Source organism: Polistes dominula, unplaced genomic scaffold (assembly GCF_049000335.1).
Source record: "Polistes dominula isolate Pdom_NZ unplaced genomic scaffold, Pdom_raw_medaka contig_73, whole genome shotgun sequence".
In the NCBI taxonomy this organism is placed as follows: Eukaryota; Metazoa; Arthropoda; class Insecta; order Hymenoptera; family Vespidae; genus Polistes; species Polistes dominula.
The window spans coordinates 3,694,191-3,717,346 of record NW_028300951.1 but is presented as its reverse complement, the minus strand read 5'-3'; the positions used below and the strand labels follow the sequence as shown (position 1 = coordinate 3,717,346).

At 32.7% G+C, this 23,156-nt stretch overlaps 2 protein-coding genes across 8 annotated transcripts in view; both read right to left on the bottom strand.

Annotated features, from left to right (window-relative positions):
• Nucleotides 1–13,106: 13,106 nt before the first annotated feature.
• LOC107064017 (uncharacterized) lies at nucleotides 13,107–16,098 on the bottom strand (the record flags this gene model as incomplete). Its single annotated transcript, XM_089172349.1, is given in 5 exon segments — nucleotides 13,107–13,948; nucleotides 14,072–14,734; nucleotides 14,917–15,407; nucleotides 15,409–15,562; nucleotides 15,767–16,098. Coding segments are annotated over 5 exon segments (1,701 nt in total), but the record flags the coding sequence as incomplete, so codon positions are not given.
• Nucleotides 16,099–16,955: 857 nt separating this feature from the next.
• ERR (estrogen-related receptor) overlaps nucleotides 16,956–23,156 on the bottom strand; it is a 30,518-nt gene continuing 24,317 nt past the window's right edge. For all 7 annotated transcript variants that reach the window (XM_089172249.1, XM_089172252.1, XM_089172250.1 and 4 more), the window contains one exon: nucleotides 16,956–23,073. In XM_089172249.1, coding sequence (XP_089028375.1) covers nucleotides 22,735–23,073 — 339 coding nt within the window. In that variant the 3' untranslated portion in view covers nucleotides 16,956–22,734. The remainder of the gene's footprint in view (nucleotides 23,074–23,156) is intronic.

The following is a 23,156-nucleotide window of genomic DNA, read 5'->3' as shown; positions in this document are numbered from 1 at the left end:
TTAGCACGTCAACCTTATTTTATCATTAATATAATAATGTCTCGTTATCTTGTATAATAACTTTGGATAATTTAGAATAAAAAATAAAAAAATAAAAAGATTGAAACACATCATTCGTAAAGTGATTTGAATTATGTAATTATAGTCTTCCGAGAAATCGTACGAATAGATCATTAAACATAAAGAGCCGATAAATGTTCCTGAAACTCGAAATTGCCGTTAAATTACCGCACGGTAAAGTTGCGATAACGAAGGACTTCGAAACGACAATAGTCCGATTAATCGCATCCATAGGGAGCAGCCATTGGAATTGTCGAGAACTAATTAACATGCACAAAATTGTCTTCCGATCCCTAAATAATATTAAAAAAAAAAAAAAATATAAATATATTTAAATCCACGTCAGATTCCACGTCATTTTTGACCTCGAAAAAAATTTATCTTACACTAAAACAACTAGTTTTATGAAATAACTAGATAGAATATAAATTCACGAAAGGTGAGTCGATAAAATATGAGATTAGATTTTGATCCGTCTTTAAAGTTCATTTTCCTTTCTATAACAATGTTTGTAACTAAATATTGGACACGTATCTCACTTTTCGATCGCTTCGTTGCTTCTTCCAGCTTACCTCACTCGTGTATGAAGGTATATGGGGTGGGTGCCTATACCTCGCTCATATAAGGAAACCATAGGGGAGGCATCAATGACCTAGTGTTTGTTTATTACATCTTAACCTCTACCCTCTGCATTTCTCTCGTTGCAAACTTAACTCAAAAGATACGCGGATTCCTTCAATTTAAAGTTATCCGATGGTAGGATAAGGATAGGTGGATATTGATGTCTTCGTGGGCATCTGGTAAAAGAATAGGTAGAGCGTGTGTGTTAGCTGGCCCGGCAGGGTGTGTATAACAACAATGTAAAGAATGAGAATGCTCTAATAATCAGTATTTCAAAAGTATCGGAATAATTAAGATGCTCATTTTAAATATACATTAAGCATCTGCGATCGTTTTAGATAGATCGTTTTAGATAGATCGTTTTAGATAATTTAGACTTTAAAAATCAATGTTCTATTAATGGTACAATTCTATTAGATCTAATTTATGGATCAAATTGATATTATTTAATTGAAGTATGTAATTCTGTCTCCTTTCATATTTAAACTGGCCGATATAGTTATTTCAAGATTTAACTATTTATTTGACGAATTAAAGAATTTCACAAAGAAACGTCAACATAAATATATGAAGACAAGTCCAATCTAGTTATTGATCTTGAGAAAGTAAATACCCAATTTCAATTGAAACATAATTTTTTATTTTTCCTATGAAATTCAAGACAAAAATCTAAACTTGATTTCATAGATAAGGCAGATGTTTCGTATTACTTTTCACTCGATACTTTTCGAAAGTCGATAAAATGGATGATATAACGAAAAAGATATACACGTACATGTGTGTATATATATATATATATACATAATATATATGACACTATAGATATATACCGATCGATCGTAAACGATCGTTCTCACTTTAGTAAGGTACATTGCGCCTTATAATAGAAATTTGATAATGCCAGTTTGGGTGGAGCAACGTCACCTTAGAGAAACGTATTACCTTAGCACGAACTTTAAACAGCCATCGTGTCGATAAAAAAGCAACCATCCGTGAGGCAATCTTAGGACGGCGTAAGAATATATCCGATCTCTAACCACCACTACCCATCAATATTATCATTCGCCGCTGATCGTGCTTAATCATCGGTACCTTCGAATAACTCCATAATTCACTGACATTCGCGGCCAGTCTGATATTCTGAGCCAAGAATTTGGAGAAGAAAATTATTACAAGACTATCTTTCTCTTTCTTTTTCTCTCTCTCTCTCTCTCTCTCTCTCTCAATCATCAAAGAAATTGCCAAGTTGTTCATCCTCGTAACCTGATAGAACTAACGACGTTAACAAAGAAAACTTTTCTTTATATAGATGATATTCTTCGTTGGTTCTTCCTTTCTGACACATAGTGATAATATTCGTTGAAGTTTTTCTAAGAACATAGATACTCAATTTTATGAGAAGATTTTAACAAGCTTCGACAATTTTCAGTTCATCCTTCTCAAAGATAATTCTCAAACAAATTTCTATATAATAATTTGTTCGATAAAATATTCTCTATTATTAATGTCTCAACCATCGAATTTCATGGCATAAAAATTAATAATATATAAAATAAGAAAAAGAGAAACCTATAAAATTATTGTAAAAGTATTTCATTCGATTAAATTTCTGTGGTTCAATATTTGCAAAATGTTAATATATCAAAGATATCATAAAATTTTTCGTTAATTTTTAAAACGGGTTGGTAGGTAAGAAAAAAGAAAATAATATCGATTTCTTTTTAAAATAAAATAATAATTTTTTACCGTCATCATTGCATGGTAACAGAGAAAAAAAGAGAAAGAAAAAAAAACAGGAAAGAGAAAAAAGAGGAGAAAGTAGAGATGGCTCGCACTCACCGATACTGCATTTAATTTTCCCTGGAAACGTCACGTTCACGTTCCGCAGGGAAGATCGTATCTGTAAGTTGCGCAATAAAATTATTCGGACAAAACGCTTGCGGTACTTCTACCGAGAGAATGGCATCGCGCCTGTTGTTCGGATTTTCCATTAAATTTTCTCCAAAATTAGTTCGTATACGTCGAGCGGTTACCTGCGAGCGGTCAGAGATTCGACTTGTACGAAACATTAGCGTTTCCTCGTTCCTGTGAAATACCACTGAATATTTTCAAGTAACGAGAGTAAGCTCGCTAAGAACGCTAAAATCGTTTTCCTAGAATTCTCTCGGCATGCCGTACCTACTTAGGTATAAGTATACTTAGACATATCTATAGTAGTAGAAAGCCATTTGCCGTTTTTCCGCATTACAATAATTTCCAAAACCTAGTTAACGAGTTCTAATATTTTAGAAATATACTCTATTTCTAAGAGAACGAAAGACTTTACAAAAACATACTTACAATTAGATATTTTCAAGAAAATACAAAATTCTAATTTGACATAAGCGAAAGAAGTTATATTTTTAATTTTAAATCATTAATTTTCTATAAATCTAATATTCTTTAAAAATAATCATTTATACGAATTACGTGTAATGTGCTTCGTTAACGTAGCATAGAAAACCACAGGAACCGTAAGAGGAAGCTCAATACTTTTTTATTTTCCTTGTTTCCAATCGGTTATAATTCACCGTCCAATCGGTCCTTCGGAAGTAATCAGGAAGAAAAAGAAAGAAAGAGAAAGAGAGAGAAGTGAAGAAAGAAAGAACGATAGGTGTAAGCCAACTCAGGCCTTCCATGTGCCCGATGATAGGCATTGCACATTTAGACAGACGAAGAGAGAAGGAGAGAGAGAGAGAGAGAGAGAGAGAGAGAGAGAGTCACAGAGCTGACTCTAAAGGGAGGCTTTGCCAGTGGCGGGAACTATAATTCTGCGTTATCGGCGAGTTCACGGGCCAACGACTCTCTTCCTCGAAGGGGTGAGCTCCCAACAGGCTGGTCACCCTTCCCAGGCATCTAGGTACCTATATGTTTCACAGCTCGAATCGATTCTCTCTCTCCGCGAATCGTGTAGGATCTTCAATCGAATAGAACGTACCTATATATATGTATCTAATATATAATATATATATATATATACGTGATCCAAACTCGATCGATCGCTCGATCGAGCATGCCTTGCGACACGTGAAATCGCGAAGACGCGATCACCCGTGTCTCTTCGTTCGTTCTCACTAATATGCTCGTAAATTCCAGGTCCTGCGATATTGCGTAGCTCCGCGGAGCGAAACGATCATCGTGAACTTACCGTATTCAACGATCCGTATATTCCGTCTTTAACTAGTGACTAGGGAAAAAAAAATGACGAGAGAAATTGTCCTCTTAAAGGTCTCTCGCCCAAGTTCCGAATCAATTTAACGGACTCGGCTAAACAGAAAGATCCGTTAGGGGTGGTAGTACCTAACGCGGAATGTGCTTTTGGGTTTGGAATGATTTAAGGGTTGTTATCAGTAGCCAGGACTCTAGACTCGGAATGTCGACGTCAGCTAGATCATTGATATCAATTCGATTTCTCATTCTCCTATCCTATTCTCTAACTCTGATCCACCCTTGAGTTCATCGAACGCGTCCAAGTTAACGATGATGATACACATCGACAGTAGGAGCGAAAATCTTCCCTCCCAAACCAGGCGTTCCACATTAACCAACCGAGGTACGTTACGTTACTACGAACGAAGTAGTTAACCGAACGAGCTCGGCTTTCCACCTCTGACCTCTGACGCTGACCTCCGAAGCTCAACGGATCGGTACGTTATGCGTTTAGCGGGGCCAATGTATCGTCTATCTGCTAAAGTTCACGCACGGTTGCGTCAAAGGGCAATGGTGAGTGATGGATTAGTGATTAAGATGATCCGTTTTCCGTAAACGTCGCGCTAGGGTTACTCATCTTCCTCAATCTATATGATGGTTCATCCAATTCCGATCGATCTTCCTCTTTTTCCTCATCTGCACAGGAACATGCATTCAAATGAATTAAAATGAATAACAATGATGACGACCACTCGCAACATAGATCGTAGAATCCTCAACTACTAGGTTCAAACTCGAATAGTCCCGTATCTGTTCGTAATTACAAGAGAGAATTGCCGAAGATCGCGCGTATATCCTCCTTTCCACTAGTATCTAAAGTTTCGTACCAAGAATATCGAGAAATCACGAGCTTTCCTCAAAGGTTCGTATATGGATTCCACCGCGTTCCAGCATGCAAATGAGACACGAAGTGTTTGAAATAGTTCGAGGTTACTAATGTCGGAGATAGAAGCTAAAGGAGGTGCCGAAGGATTCTCGTTTCTCGTCTGTTACACAGGCTACCATTTCTACTTTCTCCATCTTCGAACCCTACTTTACTTTCCTATCTCTTGCCACTTACATCGAACCCTCTATCTTTCTTACTTTCTATCTTATTTTTTTTTTCCTTAAAGTAACTTTTCTTTTTATCCTTCTTGCTCTTTCGTTGATTATCAATTACGAGTACTCCGCTCTGCAAATGGATCTTCATCAAATATATATATATATATATATATGTATATACATTTGTAAAAAAGAAAAAATAGTAAAGGAAGAGAGAGAGAGAGAGAAAAAAGAGAAAAATAGATACGACCTCGTTTCACCAATAGTTATGACTCGTTTAAATATAAAGTAATGGCCAAATGGATTCGAATACTGATAGAGTTAAAATAAAAGAGAAAAAGACATTGTAATTCATCGTAGTCTATTTTAAAGATAGAAAAAATCTAACGACGCGAAGATAAGTTCTCTCGGAAAATCAAATCGATGGATGATGAATATTATCGGAATATCAAAAAACGATATGAAATTAGATGAAAAATCGAAGACTATTATTCCTTCGGATGGAAAAGAGCTTAGAATAGAAGAATTTTGGATTCAAATTTACAGTAGATAAGATAGATTAATAAGAAAACATACTAACGCATAAGAAAACATAGGTACTGCAACGAACGGTACAGATTTACGACGATTCCCGAACAAACGTGCGACTATTAATGAACGACAAAAGGCACACACATACACACACACACACACACTATCTCTCTCTCTCTTTCTTTCTTTTTTCTCTGTCTTTCCCTCATTTCTAGCACGCAGGGAGAAAGAAAACGTGGAATGTAATTTATAATGTCGGACGCGAAGAGCACGATCGTTAATGTTAGCGAGGTGGTCCAACGAGAGTTGGCTGACATGGCGAAAGCCAATGAAAAAAAGGAGAGAAAGAGAAAAGGAGAAAGAGAGAGAAAGAGATAGGTAGTTCTCATATTATAACGAACGAGATCGTAAAAATTCTCTTTTTCTTCATACGGCAATCATTAACGCGAGACTCGTACGAAGAGCATGCGCGAATCGTGGATTCTGCTTTAACGAGGAATAATCATAAATATGGATGACGATGATATTTATTACTTTGTAGGATTATCGTTTTTTTCTATTATCGACCTTCGTATTTCATCGCTTGCCCGTTAAGGAGATCAAATAATCAGTATACTAACTCTTCTCTTTCTCTTTTCTTTCTCATAGGTTTATACTGTTAGTTATCAATGATATTTGACAATATCTAATTTATAGTTATGTATTTATGTAGAATATTATTAAAATATGATAATAAAATATCCTTTATTACAGTTACATAAAGAAACATATACAAAAAGTAATCAAATTTACAATCTTATTTTTATAGACTCTTTCCTCCGAACACTCTCCCTATTTTAACTCTTCTCTCTCTTTCTATCATTCTGACAATCTCACATTGCCTTTGCCTTTTCTGTTTTCACACTCTTCATGCATTCCCATAAACAAATAAATCTCGCAAGCATGCACGCACACACCTAACTACTCTAGAACCTTCTAATCCCCTTTTCATTTGTCAATCGCCTGATCTCGCACTCACATACACGAGCGATACCTAACTAGCGCTATAACTTTTCATATATATCTCTGTTCACTTGCAATCACCTTATTTCATATGTACTCACACACATGACTATTGGGCTTAGAAACTTTCCATATATCTCACACATTCTCATTCTTACATTTATCTGAAATTTCAAATATAATTTTATTTTAATCCCCATCTTTTTCTGTGTCACTCGTTTAGAACAAAAACAAGTAAAATAAAGGAAAGAGGATATATAAATATTACAAAAAGAGAAAAGAAAAGAACTTTACATATAAGAAGCACGAAATAGCTTGATCTTATCGCTTGACATTGTCACGAACGCAACCGTACTAACTAGTGCTCGTGATACGTGCTCCAAGTTAATTTTCATTACCGGTGATAGTGAGTAAGAGAAGAAAACGAGAGGAGGAAAAGAGGAGGAGGAGAAGAAAGGGAGAAGGGATATGGGAGAGAGAGCCTGTCTTACAAGGTAAGGAGTCTGAAGAACCAAAGGTCGGTTCGAAGTAAGGAAAATTACTATAATCAACATCGAGATGAAGTAACAATTACCTACACATCACGCTTAGACTCTTTAAGAGTCAAAGAGAATTTTCCCTTCTTTCCTCCACTCTCTTCATTCCGGTTATATTCCTCTCTTTCTATACCCTTTCCCTAAGAGAACCACCCTCTTAAAGAATGGGGGTCAGAGAGAATGAGAACAGGCAAGCTAGTGAACGTGATACAGAGAGACAGAGAAAGATAGATAAAGATAGAAATAAAGAGAAAGCAGGAAGAAAGGAGTGGATAGGAAGACTCGAAACTCTGAAACGACGACGACGACGACGACGACGACGACGAACCGGTCGAAGACTGGAGGGTGGTGCAATTTCATCGGCACTTTTGGTGGTAAGGGGTCGCAAAGTTCGAGACTGCTTCCAATTAACCAAGCACAGCTTCGCTCTCATCGAGAGTTCGAAGGGAAAGGGACCATTCGAACGACGACGGGGTTACGACGAAGGAGAAAGAGAGAAAGAGAAAGAGAGAGAGAGAGAGAGAGAAAGAGACGAAAATTGTTTTGTAACCCAAGAGCGTCGTTAACGGTGAACACATCAATTTCTCGCTTAAATAATGACATCGAGGAAGATTAATTCGTTCAATGCATCCAGAAACTCCGCCATTTATAATCCTTCTCGCGATTCTAGTGACATTCCTCCTCGAACGTAACTTCGAGTTCCCTAGGTCGATTTTCAGGAAAACCTCTCCTCGATGAGACGAATTCGTGTCCGTTTGGATAAAAGTCTCGCGTTCGCTGGGCCGTTCAACTATATACCGTCGTCTATCGAACGTTTTATTCCAAAAGAGAACGGAACCGAAAGGGAAAAGTTTTGCATTAGCTCGAAATGAGAATTTGTTGGAAGGAAATAAGAGGTAAGGGAATCGAGAATGGAGACAGAGAGAGAGAGAGAGAGAGAGAGAGAGACAGAGAAAAAGGGAGTTACCGAAGGGTGGTAAAACGATGAAAAAGGAAAAGCAAAGATCGCGAATTGGATCTGAGAGACGAGCGGAAAAGATTGAAAATTAATATCGGATATCCGTAAGAAATATTTCAAACTACCAGTATCTATGTACTGTATTAATACTGTATAAATACTAGCCATAGTAGTAGCTAAGATATATCGTAATAAAGATCTCTAAGATTTTAACGAATCTCACGTCGGCTCGCAAAGATCGTAGGATATGCCGTGGCAGTCGATGAGGCACGTTACCCTTAACCCAACGATGGGGCAAAACCAACGACGTGACCGACTCGGTACGTGACGTTTCGGTCTCATGAAGAATTTTAATTTCATCCGTCGTCGTTGAAAGAGATGCGAAAAAAGGGAAGCGAATCTAGCTTTACCAAAGTGGGTGGGGGGTGGGAAGTAGAAGATAGAGGATAGAGGAGAAAGAGTGAGGGAGAGGGGAAAGTTTAAACCAAGTCTCAACTGTGCCCGTTCTTCTCGACGTGACGAGAATGGATTTTCCTTGGCATGCCGTTCCTATAGCTGGGAAAAGATGATTACGTCCTCCTTGAAATGTCCGACAATCTGTCCTTTCCTTGCTAACTTTAATATACTCCGATATACATATACAAAAGTAGGTATATTTTAGTAACCCTTTTTAGCGTCGACTTAGAACGTTCTACTTGCGCGAACAAATACTAACTAATTATTTGATGTAAAGTCTAATGATAATTGCAAAATTCAAAAAAAAAAAAAAAAAGAAACATATTAAGAAATAAAGAAAGAATTAATTGTATTTATAATTTTGATTGAAAATTTCTAAAGATATTTAGCGGAAATATCGATTATCTTTTATGAACAACATTTACAAATTAAAAAATCATTATTTGATCATAGTTTGATATAGAAAACATAATAAAAAGCGTATATGTAAGCGTATTTTCAATCATTTGTAACATATCATGTCTCTTTTCTCATTTCTCTTCTAACTCATGAGTTCCTTGCTTGGAAACTTTTTAGCAAGCGTCTGGTTTCATTGAGAAAGAGCAAGAAACAAGAAGACCAACGCCCGAAGCTAACGATCTAAGTTTTTGTTAGAAAATAAAAGGAAATAAAAAAAAATAAAGTAAGCGTCTTTATTCTTAGAGAGTGGATTAACCCTACGTTGTTTCTCATAGGGAAACGAATCACCAGCTTCTTTCTTTCTTTCTTTCTTTCTTTCTCTCTCTTTCTCTCTCCCTCTATCTCCTTGCTTCTCACGTCGAAAGCAGCAGAGAATACTCGCAGTTCCTGACCGTTCATCAGGATTACTTCGGCTTCGAAGTAGCACCGACAGTGGCAGGAAGCTCACGGAAATCATTTAACGGTTGAAGGTGGTAGAGAAAACTGGAAAAGGATGAAGAAGAACACCGGTAATTATTTTAGTGGTACAAAGGGAGGAAAGGAAGAAAGTAAAAGGGAAGAAAGGGTGAAAGGATGTAGAAAAGGGTTGTGCTGGGACTCTTTCTTCTCAGTTTTGCCTCTTCCAACGCCACACCCTTTCCACCGACATTGTTCCATGCTAATTCTTACTAATTGGTTGCATTACTCTCGTTTCATTCACTTCTTCTTCTTCTTTCTCCTCTTTCGCAAGATATTCCTTTCAACTCGTTTCTCTCGTTAACCAGCATCTCTCTCTCTCTCTCTCTCTCTCTCTCTCTTGCTCTCCCTCTTGCTCCTCTTTTCAACCAATCCCTTTAGCATTCCTTTATTCGCGATTTTGCCAATTTTACTTTCCTTCTCTCATCCGTGCATAAGAGTATGCTTCGATATTAAGGAATTTTTTTACCTTCCTTCGTAGAACTCGCGATCAATTTTCCCTCGCTCTTTACTTATACACTTAATTTATTTCTTTGCTCGTATCAACGTCATATCGTCTAGTTTTAGTGTTACAAAATTATAGATTTATCTTCTAAAGAAAATTGCTTTAGCACCGTTCACGTTATATGCTATAGCTTTGAAATCCTTTTTATCTTATACTCATCCATTTCCCTTTTATATACGAGAGTCATATTCAAGGAACGTTTCTAATTTTATTACCGTTTTACGATTCAGTCGGACAATAACGTCTTTTCAAATTTTAATACCCAAGACTGTCCTAGATATTAAATAATTCCCCTTTATTTTGAATATTGATAAAAGTAAAACAATGATTCGTAAACAAATTAGAGAGAAATTGATTTCTTAGTTCTCATGATTTTTACTAACAATAAACTCAAAATGACAGATATATGTAGAAGATTTAAGGATAATTTGTACCCTCGATGGAGAAATGGGAAATGCCGGTTAAATCATTTTATAGCCAAGCAGAGCCGGTGAAATTCTAACTGTTTGAAACAAATGTGTTCTGCTTTGTCAGAGGCTTCGCAAGTAAAGCTCGTCCTTTATCGTCGATCCCAACTACAGTCATTTCGTAAACGTAGTTGCGTTAACGATCGATGTAGATAGGTTATACCGAAAATTCCGATCGCTCAAATAGCTCTGTTCGTTAGCTCTTCGAAGGAACGTGTGGATCATAGAAAATTGCGAAGAACCTGACGTTGGCATTCGATCGTCCCAGCTTTTACTTCTCGCCGTTCATCTATGAAATTTCATCGCAGGGAAGGTAGACGACATCAACGAACAAATCTCCTGATCTATATCGAAGTTATGCATCCCTTATAGGATCAATGTTTGCGCATTGCTTTCAAGATTGTATTACCCTAAATGAAAAATGTTAACAAGATTTTCACCTAGGTATATACCTATCTACATGTATACCCTTTTATGTATGTATATTCGTAGAAAATTTCTCGCGCGCTCTGATAACTCGATTTTCTCTCCAACCATGGCTTCGAGAAAGACCTTTACCCAAAATTCAGATTGGAGCTCATTAAGAGCAAGGATAGTCTAAGTTCCCTGTCTCCGTGTCCGTCCTACCGTGAAAATTACATCTCGAGACCGTCGCCACAGAGAAAGAGTCGACCAATGTGAAAAGTTCATTCTTATTTAAATAGCTTTAGCCGTGTGCGATGTTCCGTTAGAGAAATACACACTTTGCAAACACTTAACTATTATATTTTCCATTTTCAAAATACGTATACACAAAATTCCAAGTAAGTAACAGACCTTTTCTTTTCCACTTCATGAAACTTCTTTTTTATAACATATAATATTTCGTAATACAATGAACGTAGGAAATAATGAAAAGATAAGAAATATCGATCTGACCTTGGACGAAGTAAGGAAAAGGAAAATACATTCACAAAATGTAGATAAGTAAGTACACTAACGATACGTATGCACGAACAAATTTATATGGAACGATACTAGCGTTAAAGCATGCCATAACAAAAGGGTTAAAAAAATAAGTGTAATTACTACAAAGGCATATTCATTTTTTCTTATAGATATCCTGTTTCTCATAATTTATGTAGCAATTTGAAAATTTCAACGGGTAATATATACATATATAAAAATATTACGTATGCAGTAAATTAGTATATAGCGGTCCAAGTGCATCTGCCAAAATTCGCAACCGGGAAGCACGTAACGAAAAAGATCGGCTGCGACGATTAGAAACGTAAGTAGTTGGAATGAGCGCGGAATGGTCCTAATTGTATGCTAACGGGTGCTCTCTGAAAAGCAGATAAGGTTTCGAGTACACGGAAAGTTACCAACGGTAGTGAAATTTAAATTACAAAGCTTTTGGTAATGAATTTATATTATTAATCGCTAAGCGTAATTATTAGTCCGGCGTATCTACTCGCATACCCACTTTCCCTTCGCTCGATTCTCGCGGCGATGAAATTTTATTATCCTTCGATATTCGCATTTCCCTATTCCGATAGAATGGTTTCAGATCTGGTCTAACGTAGGAAAAGTTTCTACTCGGTCTTGAGAATACGTTATTATGCATTTATGCAGATGAAAATTAATATCGAAAAAATTTCATTGAAAAGTATCCAATCGAGTTCCTTTCAATTAACTTTCTTATATGTAACATTTGATACGTATATAAGATAGACTTTTCGAAATAGAAGATCAAAGATAGAAAACGCGTTTCTAATAATACGAAAATAATGTTGATCCCTAGAAGATGTGGTAACACGTGTTATCTCGATCGATATTCTTTTATCGAAAAATGGATACATTGTCGTTAGAAGGATGAAAAAAACGAACGCATCTATCTTTATATCTTATCGTCAATTCGATCGCAATTCTCAAGATCGTTGAAAAAAAAAAACCTTTCTCCCTATATACGAAAAGGATAAAGAAAGGTATTTTATACGTGCGACAAAGACGTTTCGCGATACGTTAACATCGACGAGATAAAAAGGAATTTCGTAAGAACGAAAAGATTTAACGATAACGTTATGTTTGATAATCGACGTGACGGGTAGTGATGAAAATTTGCAAACAAGTTTTGCAAAATAAATTATTTGAAACGTTTATAAATGAAAAATAAAAACACCAAGAAAAGGATTATCGACAAATTTTTTTTACCCACAGCAACGAGAAATTTGTCAAACTTGGGCCGATAGATTAATTAAAAGTCTCGACACATGAATATTTTTACAAATTACAAGCGAAAATCATCCAGTTCGTTTAACGAACAATACCGACCACTTGACGGAGTAATTACAAACGAAAAAGCGACAGCACTAATTATCGTACTTCTCTGCCCCTCCTCTCCCCCCCCCCCTTCCTCCCCCTCCCCCTCCCCCCTCCTCTTGCCCCAACGCTTCTCTCGTATCTCTTCTACCAACATACCAGTGACATTTTTTGCCCCGTAGGGATGAAAGTTGATCCACGAACGCAAATTTATCGTGCGTATCTATTTATCCATTGTACGGGAAAATTGTAAAAAAAAAAGTACTTTGTCAGTAAGTCATTTTTAGAAAATTGAAAATGATGTTCATCGATGGTGAGTGGCATTTTTCATATCCTCTTCGTTATATACCTTTATTTCCTATTTTTTCTTTCTTTTTTTTTTTTTTTTTTTTTTATGGGATATAAAATTTTTTTTTATATTATTATTTTTATTCAGTGACTCCGCGCATATTTGTCTATAATAATAAAAAAAATATCGTTGAAATGATCAAATATTTTCAATATTAAAAAAGAATAAATTGTTCCAGGGTAAAAAATAAATCTGAAAATTTCGATATTGCAACTTTCATATAAAAATTAAATCGAACAAAATAATCGCGAAAAGTGATTTGATAAAATATAATATTAAAAAGGAAAGAAAGCTGGCATTATTTATAAAATGAGGCAGCTACATTGGGTAGGTTTCGTTGGAATAAAATAATGATATCTATAGTTCTATAATAACTCAGGGAGATGTCATATCGACAGTAAAAAAAAAATACCATATTGTCCTTTAATAAAACTGACCAGACCATCCTAAAAGTCGTCCCGTAAAATTTCAAAGCCGAAGCCACGCGAAAGAGTTTACACAGGAGATCGGGTCAGATAATAAGAGGATTCGTTTACGAGGGCTCGTAAAACATGACGGACGTTACCAGGTGCGGAGCTCGTAAATATCAGTCGGTTCCGGGCCATGAATTTATGGACCGTCCGCGAAATCGCTGATAAGAATCGGTAAGTGTCCGGTCGTTGCACCAGGTTAGGTGCAAATGCAATGTATTGAGACGATATTGGTCGCAAAGGCTTTAATTCCTTAAAACAGTCCACTTGTCGAATAACTCCAAATATTTTCAAATCAAATAAATAGATATAACCTAATCGTAATAATAACATTTCATTTTTCCTTTCCTTATTTCAATTGATACAGTATATGCATATTTATATAATATTTTATACAGTCAGAAGAATAATATTCCTGTTATCATATTACGTACATTCGTTTTTACATTTAATACGAATAGAATCCAATATATTTCTGTTATATTTTCTGAAAAAAAAGAAAAAAGGAAAAAGAATAAAATTGACGTGAGATAATATTTAGACAATTTTAATTAAAAATATATATATTAAAATAAAGGAAATAAAGTTACCAGTATTCGACATTTCATACCTAATTTTTTCCGGCAATCTTCCTCCGTAATTGTAAAATAATCTAAAATCCTTTTCGATATCGGGATTATTAATACGGTCACGTTTCAGAGGATTCGAGGGATATTCCTTAAATCTATTTGTTTCCGTTATCGAGTCTGTCAGGAAGGTAATAGTCTTTGAAACAAGCGAAGAAAGTTCTACGTTCGCTTTATGATCCTTCGTAACATGTCCTGGAGGTTGTTCTCGGAAAACCGGAAGCTTTTTCAGTTTATCTCCGACCTTATGATGAAATCTGTCGATAGAGGAATCTGTCTTCTGAGTGAAAACATCGTAAATACTGCTCGTTGATGGATCGAAGTAATCCATCGAATTTGTTGTTGCTACATTCGACGGATGTGTCGAATTATCACTTTTCAAAATCGGTAACATCTTTGAAATAGTCGCTCGCGTATTATCTTCATAATTCGTTACATTATTTACCCTACTTTCCATAGAATTCTTTTTATCCTGAGATTTCATAGTATAAACAATTTCCACTGTGCTTCTCAATTTTTCCAAATCCGCAGGCAAAATTAATTTGGAATTCAAATGTTGAAACGTTGAAGAATCAAAACTTCTATCACTTTTATTTGTCTCGTTAATATTTGCAAAATTATCATTATTTTTTGTATCGTTCTTAGTTATTCCTAACGAAACATTTATTTTTTCACTCTTTTCAACGCCAGTCAAAAACGCATCATTGAAATTTTCATCTTTTTTTACTTCATTTGGATTAGTTGTAAAATTCACACCTCGATCTTCTTTGATATTACGATTAATTGTTACATCGGAATCATTCAAATGATTTATATTGTTTGAATTTTTTTCATTTGTGTTTCCTGAGATACCATTTCTTCCAAAATTTCCGTGCGAACAGTCGATAAGGAACAATCGATTGAATTTAATCTCTCTGTAGACGTTTCCACATAATCAGACATGATTGTATTTGTTGAATTATCCAAGCTCTCAATTTTTTTCGTTGACATCATGGGAACTTTTATATTTGCATCATCTAAACTAATCATTAGAGAAATTGATAATGGTATTGTTATAACTTTTTCATTGTCCGATTCATTGCGAATGCTAACTTTTGTTATCTGATTATTTCGATAATTTCCTGTATTTGTTAATAATTTATTTACATGTACAGTAGAGGAAGATTTAATTGTATTTTCCAAATAATCGGCTTTCGTAAATCCTTGCGAATTCGTATGCGAAACCACAACATCACTTTTATTATAATTATTCATAGAATTCATCACTTTATTTCCTTTTAAATTTGTATTGTATTCCATACTAACGTGTTCAACATTCTCTTCTTTTTTCTCTATTTTCATTAATCTCATTCTCATTTATATCGCCACGATTATCAGGAATAATATTGTTATTTGTATTATCAGAAGATATTCTTGATTTTACTATGTCAAAATTCGACTTCGTAAATTTTGTATCCACAGTATTTTTGCTAATGCTGCAAATATTTCATGTATTAGAAATATTCTTAGAAATATAAAATAATTATTAATTATATTTTTTTTTTAATCAAAAAATCAAATGTAGTATTTTAATACTATGTTTAAAATGAAATCGTTCATTAAAGTTATAACAAAACAATATTCAAATATTTAATATCATCTGTTCAATAACAAAAAATCAAGAATCAAATTTAGCTTACCTATTGTTCGTTCCATTAAAGAATTTTCTTGATACCAAGCTTTGTTCGAAATTTTGATAAGCTATGATTAAAATTTTAAATAAAAATTCCAATTTTTCTTTTAAAATAGAACCTTTCTCTTGCGCATTACGTAGTAGTAATAATCTCGTCCAGTCGGATCTCAAAAGACCAAAGGGTAAAGTAGTCATTGGAAATTCAAAACCAACGACCATTGAATCAATTGTTGGTACTTTTGCAAATTTCAATGTAGAAATATATTCCTCTAAATCCAGAATATATGATTCCAGACATTGGTCTTTTAATGATTGCGGTCGTTCCACTGTAACTAAAATCAATCAAGAGATTGAAGAAATAAAAAAAAAAAAATAAAAAAATACAATAAGATATAATAAAAATAATATAAGTTTTAAAGTAAAACATTAAAATGAGCTTACACGTTTCACAAATATTTCATGTCTCTTTTTTTAATTAAAAAATAAATCAATTCAATTATGTCTCATTAAAATCAATTAAAAAATATCATGTATATCTCAATTCTACATTAAACAATTCGTAAATTTAATCAAAAATGATTCTTGCCTCTGTCCTAATTTATTTTCATGCAAAATAATTTCTATGCATACACGTCCATCCACCGATCATCAAAACTTTTTCCCCCGATAAAAAAAAAAAAAAAAAAAAAAAAAAATTGGAAATTATTACAACGAAAAAATTATTATGATATTAAATAAAGGAAAGAAAACGACCATACTCACTGCCATTTGCTAAAGCAAACAAAATAAAATTGTAAAAGAAGAAGACAAAGAAATGCACTTGTCGGTGCATGACTACAAGACGAACTGCGAAAAGACTTGGACTATATTCTATTTCGTTGAAATCGGCAGTTCCTCGCTGCGCATCACAAACGACAATTCATGCTTACCGTGTGAATAATTCAGGATATTCTTCAGTTAGAAAGAGAGAGAGAGAGAGAGAAAGAGAGAGAGATCGAAATCTGAACAAGCTAAGCTCAAATAAACCACATTTTCAGAAGCAACAAAAATCATTGGAATTTAATCAATTTCATTTTTTTTTTTATCCACTGTATTTCTAATATTCTTCGAGAGATTATTCATATCAGATCGAAATTAAAAAAAAAAAATATATATATATATATATTACATATAATTATAATTGATCACAAAAATAATTCCATGCAACATTTGTTTATTTTCCTCTGACACCTCTGGCAGATAATTTTCATTCATAATTATCTTATATAACATATTGTTTATTCATCCGGACGATTTAATCGCGACTTGTACGAATATCCTGGCGCACACGCTTGATTCCAATTAAATTTAGGCTTTTGTTTGGATTTCCATTCAATTTTCTTTCCCTTCTTTTTTTTTTACAAGTTAACCGATGATGTCTCTCGTATTTTTGTTCGACTAAATTTCTCTCTTCTTTTGTGTATATATATATATATGTATATTTGTGTGTATATATACATATACACACGCACACACATATATACATAGGACAAGGATTGACCTACTATATAATACAATTACAAAGTAATTAAATACATATTTATAATCGTCATATAAGCATCATTTTTCATTTCTACAGGCATCCTTTTTGATAATGGATTTCGAAAGAAGATCTAAAGATCAAAAGCATAATCGAGAATTATTTTTATTGAGTAGAATAGATCACAGATATAAGAGAAGCAGTTTATTTATATAAGAATTTTAAAACTATCTCTTTAGATTTTCTTAAAACAGAAAAAAAACATCCTTGATAAATATATCAATTATTTTCTGCTCTTTTTTCTTCTTTTTTTCCTTTTTTTCATTTCACATCACTTATGTTCTATTAACATTCAATATTTTGTAAAGAAAAATGTTTTATTTTGTAACGAAGAATGTTTTTTTTTTTTTTTTTTTAAATCTTCTCCCTTTTTCTTTCGCCTTATATTTAAATAAACATAATCTTATTATGAATAACGTGCGTGATAATGGGTCTACACGTTACATAACTAACAATATTAAATTTAAACTACGTTCGCATCCATCTGCAAATCCATCTTGTAAATGATGCCTGTTATAATATAAAAATCTCAAAACTAGTACTGACGTCTCTTCGCCTTCTTTATTTATACTATATATTTACACTTTATAAAGGGGCAATGATATTGTACAGTGACAACGAAAGAAAAGAAAAAAATCTATTTTGTCTCATCTTTTTGTTTATCTCAGGATAATTTTATATATGAAAAGAACAAAAAAAAGGATTTTATTTTAACTAGGATCGTATGTATCCCTTTAGGTTTTACCTTTTTCTTTTTTTTTCTTTTTTCTTTTTTCTTTTTTATAGTTATTCCTTCCTCGTGCCAAATACAAAATATACATACATATTTATTTGAATCACTTTTATTATAACAAAAATAAATCGATTTGATCTTTTATTTTTATTTTTGTCTTTGTCTATCCTCCGAAAAAAAAAAAAAAAGAAGAAAAATATGCGCACAATGGCACAATCAACATCGATCACACGAAGAATAATAATAATTTCAAGTCAAACACGCGGACGGATAAAACGAATAACGATTTTTTTTGTTTGTTTTTTTTTTTTTTCGAATAACACAAATAGTTGTAATCTTTATACTTTACAAATAAAGTGTTTTTTAATCCCGTGAAAACAAGAACAAAATTCATACTATTCTTAAAACATAATAGAATTTATGTAACTTTTATCAGATTTTGTTTTATCTTTTTCTTCCGTTTACATATATATGTTTTCTTCTCTCTCAAATTCTTTGTTATTTCTTTTTTGCCTCTTTTTTATACATAAATAATTTTTAACTTCGTAACACATAAGCTTCATTATAATAACATAGTGAGTTACAGCATTAATCGTCTCCTTATCGTTACGTCGTTATTATTATTATTATTAATTAATTTTATATAATTATTATTTTTTCTTTTATTATTACTATTATTATTAATGTTTGTTTCACAAATATATTCGCACTCTTAACTATTTGTATGTGTCGAGGTTTGTATCGTTTGTTTTATTTGTTTGTATGCAACCCTGAGACTACGATTCTATGCCACGGCGAATGTGGATTATAATTGTAGTGAAAATAAAACTTTAAGGACAAAAAAAAAAAAAGAAAAGAAAAGAAAAATATTACAAGAAAAGAACCAAACTAACGAAAATGATCAATTGATCAATTTCAATGGGAATGAGGAACCATACCAAAAAGTCGGTTTCATAAAAATACATCTTTGCTTTTATACGTTGAAACGTTTCGATTATTTAAGAAAATATTTTTATTTTCATTTATGTTTAATATTTAATCATTGTGATTGATATTTACTTATTTTAATATCATCGCATTATGTATACGTGTGTGTGTGAACATTTTTACTACATCTATTGCATCTTATTGTCAGATATATAATAAACGATCGTACGTATTGTTAATAAATTATACTTCACTTGAAAATAATAAATCAAGGAACGATCGGATTATCAAGCAAAAGCTTATCAACAATGCGCGAATTTAATTAAGCTTTACGAGACCACTCTTATCGCAAAATCTGGTTAACATAGTTTCACCGTTATTATTAACAAAATTATTTGACCATATCGATTTTCATATATATATATATATATATATATATACACTCATGGAAATAATTCATAAATGATTATGAAACCAACTTAAGAAAAATGAAATAAAAAAAAAAAAATTAAAAAAGAAATACGAAAGAAAAAAAATCAAAAATAAAGTAAATTCATTAATATATCATATATATATATATATATTATAATCTAAAACATAAGAAAATTTTTTTCACGAAACTCCAATGGTTCTACAAAAGAAAAAGCCGAATAATGTGTAAATATCACAGCCCAAAGAATATACTCTTTAACGTTAATTAACAATAAATATGAGAAGGAAGAAGCATGACAAAAGAATGTATATTGAAATTACAAAACAAAGAAAAAATGATTAAATGATAATTATATTATTCCGATAGAAAAGAAGAAATTTTCATTGGCAAAAGAAATTCGAAGAAGAAGAAGAAGAAGAGTTTTTCTTGCGTCAGTCCTTCTCATTGATTATTTTCCATTTTTTATATAGGCTTTTTAAAATAAAATTCATTGAGATGAAAAAAGAAGAAAAAAAAAGAAAAATATTTAAACAAGATAAATTACGAAATGAATGAAAAAAAAAAAAGAGAGAGAGAAAGAGAAATAGAAAGAAAAAAAGAATTAGTAGCAAACTGCAAATAACATGGTTAAAATTCGCCGTGGCTGAACAGCCATGTTTTCATTTCATTTATTATGCTATCTACTTCATGACGAGGAACAAATCATCAAGCAGGAAAACTTGAAAGAACTTAGGCGAATAAGATATAGAGGGAAGTCAGTATCATGAAATATTAATCGTACTTAAATGAAGGATAGGTGACAGATTGTTCTAAGATAAACGGGAAGTGAGGATTAGGGGTAGGAGAAGATTAGAAAAAAAGAAGAAGAAGAAGAAGCAGAGGGAGGGTAAATAAAGGAATTATTTGCCACATTTCCATGATATGGATAATGCAACGACGCGACTGAACTATATATTGCACTGTAAAAGTGACGATATAGACCTACGATACGACTATACCAACATAACATTTTCACCGATTCTTTGATCGTTTATTTATTACTTACTTTTTTTTTCTTTCTTTCTTTCTTTCCAACGTTACTTTTTTAATCAATTATTAACATTTCCTTTCTCTATTGTGCAAAAAATTAGAATACTTCAATACTCGTTACTCATACCTTAAAAGAGAAAATTACATTTAACGATGTAGATTACCAATACATTCCGAGAGTGTATCTTTAAGTTTTAAATCTAATAAGTGTAACACGATTAATTTTTCTTTTCAACATAATTAATTCAATTTCTTCTATCGTTCTTTTTAATAGTTTTCAATGCGAATATATAAGGCAAAAAAAAAATAAACAAAAAAGAAATATTGAAATATCAGTGAAAATGCTAACGGCAGACTATTCGCTATATAAAGAAAGCTCTAAAAAAGAAATTTCTATTCGATTATTTGAATTTGTATTGAACTTTCACTTTTCAGAATGGTAGTTCTTGTTACATAACGACTTTCCTTCCATAGTAATAGTAGTAGTAGTAGTAGTAGTGGTACTATGCACACGACCCGCACGCGATACTCATAACGATAATAACTAGATAATAAAGATCCCTGAATATATATAATATATATTCTCCTACATACATATATCGTATATACATATGACATATTTATATGATATATATATATATATAAATATACAGGGTGTCCCATATATATAACTCTTTCAAACTCTTTTACCAAAAGTTGATGTTTTTGATTTTTTTACTTGTAAACTTTTGTTTAAAGGTATTTTTTTGTCAGCTTATCGCAAATACTTGAAAAGAGTTATAATATTACACTCTGTGTATGTATATACATATATTCTCCTTTTTTTTTGTGTGTGGCACACGCGGAACAAGTGTCGCGATCATTTTTAACAAACAATTGAACTTCTCTTTTCTTTTATTTTATGTTTACTCTTCCGAACTTGGCTGCCTGGCCAAAACCTGCTCTTAAAATATATTCTTAATGTATCATATAAAAAAAAAAAATTAAAAAAAAAATAGAAAATAAAAAAAAATTAAAAAAAAAAAACTAAAACAAACGTGACTCTAATTCGAGAACGATCCAGTCATTCTTTCTCTTTCATTTCTTTTTTTTTTTTTCTTCTCCTTCATCTTTCCAACTTAATCAACCCTATATATTCCTATCACTGATTTTTTATTTGTACAACGATACACCCTAAAGGTTTAAAGTGCTGTAACTATGGATGTTCGATACATCAAGCTTAAGTTTTAATAAGTATTACTTTCAAACATTAATGCCACCTATAATGCCAAGTAAACATCTGTATTATTATTATTATTGTTATTATTATTATTATTATTATTATTATTATTATTAATATAATATTATTATCATTATTATTATTATTATATTATCATTATTATTATTATTATTATTATTATTATTATTATTATTCTCTTTTTTTTGTCATTTTGTAATTTTTTTTTACTTTTCTTTTCTTTTAAATTATCAACGTCACTTACGTTTTTCTATACGTACTTCTTTGCTTAATTAACTAACTGCCAGAAATGATGCATATGGGTCCAAATTGATACAAACATGAGATGATTAGCAAACTCTGTCTCTATTGCGAATATGTAACATCAAACACCCACAGTTTATCAAACACCACAATTAATAAACTTCGATCTGACTTGTACGATCATTGGACTCGATGTCACGATCATAATGATCAAGTGTGTAAACAAAAACATATTTATTTGGTAGTGCGATCTGTCGATCAACAGACTATATACTATCCTATTAATGATACTTCTAAACGTAGGCTTTTCGCATTTTATTTTTCGCGTTTTTTATGCTGAAAAATCACATTCCTTTTCCTATACCTGTAAAAGGGGTACTTGAAAAGGAAAGCATGGTTACTTTAAACAAAGAAAGCGTATGGTATCTCAGTACTATACGCAAGGTTCGATGATCGTTGGAAAACACTGGTCGAAATCACTCCACGCTTAACCTTTAAAAAAATAAAGAATCTTTTGTTCACGAGTTTGTTTTAAAAAACAAAAAAACATTTCTATGTATATGTAATATATATATAGAACATATATATATTATTAACATATTATATCAGAACTGCACTGTTCTTTTTTTTTTCACTTATATCACTCACTGTCATTCTCGTTAGTTTCGAAAAGGCAAGTTAAACACCTCTGTTATTTCCGCACAATAGTGATTATTTTCTAAATCGACAATCAATGATAACTTTGACGAAAAGTTCTTCTTTAAATGATAAGATTCGACCAGGTTCTAGTTGTTTCATCGATAATAGGCAGCTTCCAACATTTCTACAAAAAGCTTGTTCATCGGCACTTTGCCCGTTCTACAAACACTCGACCAAAATTTCCTTACAATTCCATCGGCCTGCCTAAGACTAGGCAGTATTAGGAACATGTTTTGCGTAGCACGTAATGCCTGTCCTGGCCTAACAGCTGCTACACAGTCCGAAAGGGAATTTAATATTGCGTCACGAAAGTGATACAGCGCTTGAGGTTCATCTGATCTTGCATCGCTATTCGCCAGAATCAATGCTTTCAGTACATAGTACTCTTCTTTGATCAAACCCAATCGTTGAATCCTTTCTACGATCTGGATACACTGTCATAAACAATAACGAGGAAAAAAATGTTATTAGAGATCCAAAGAAGTCACTTGCACCATGTTAAATTCCATTTTATAAT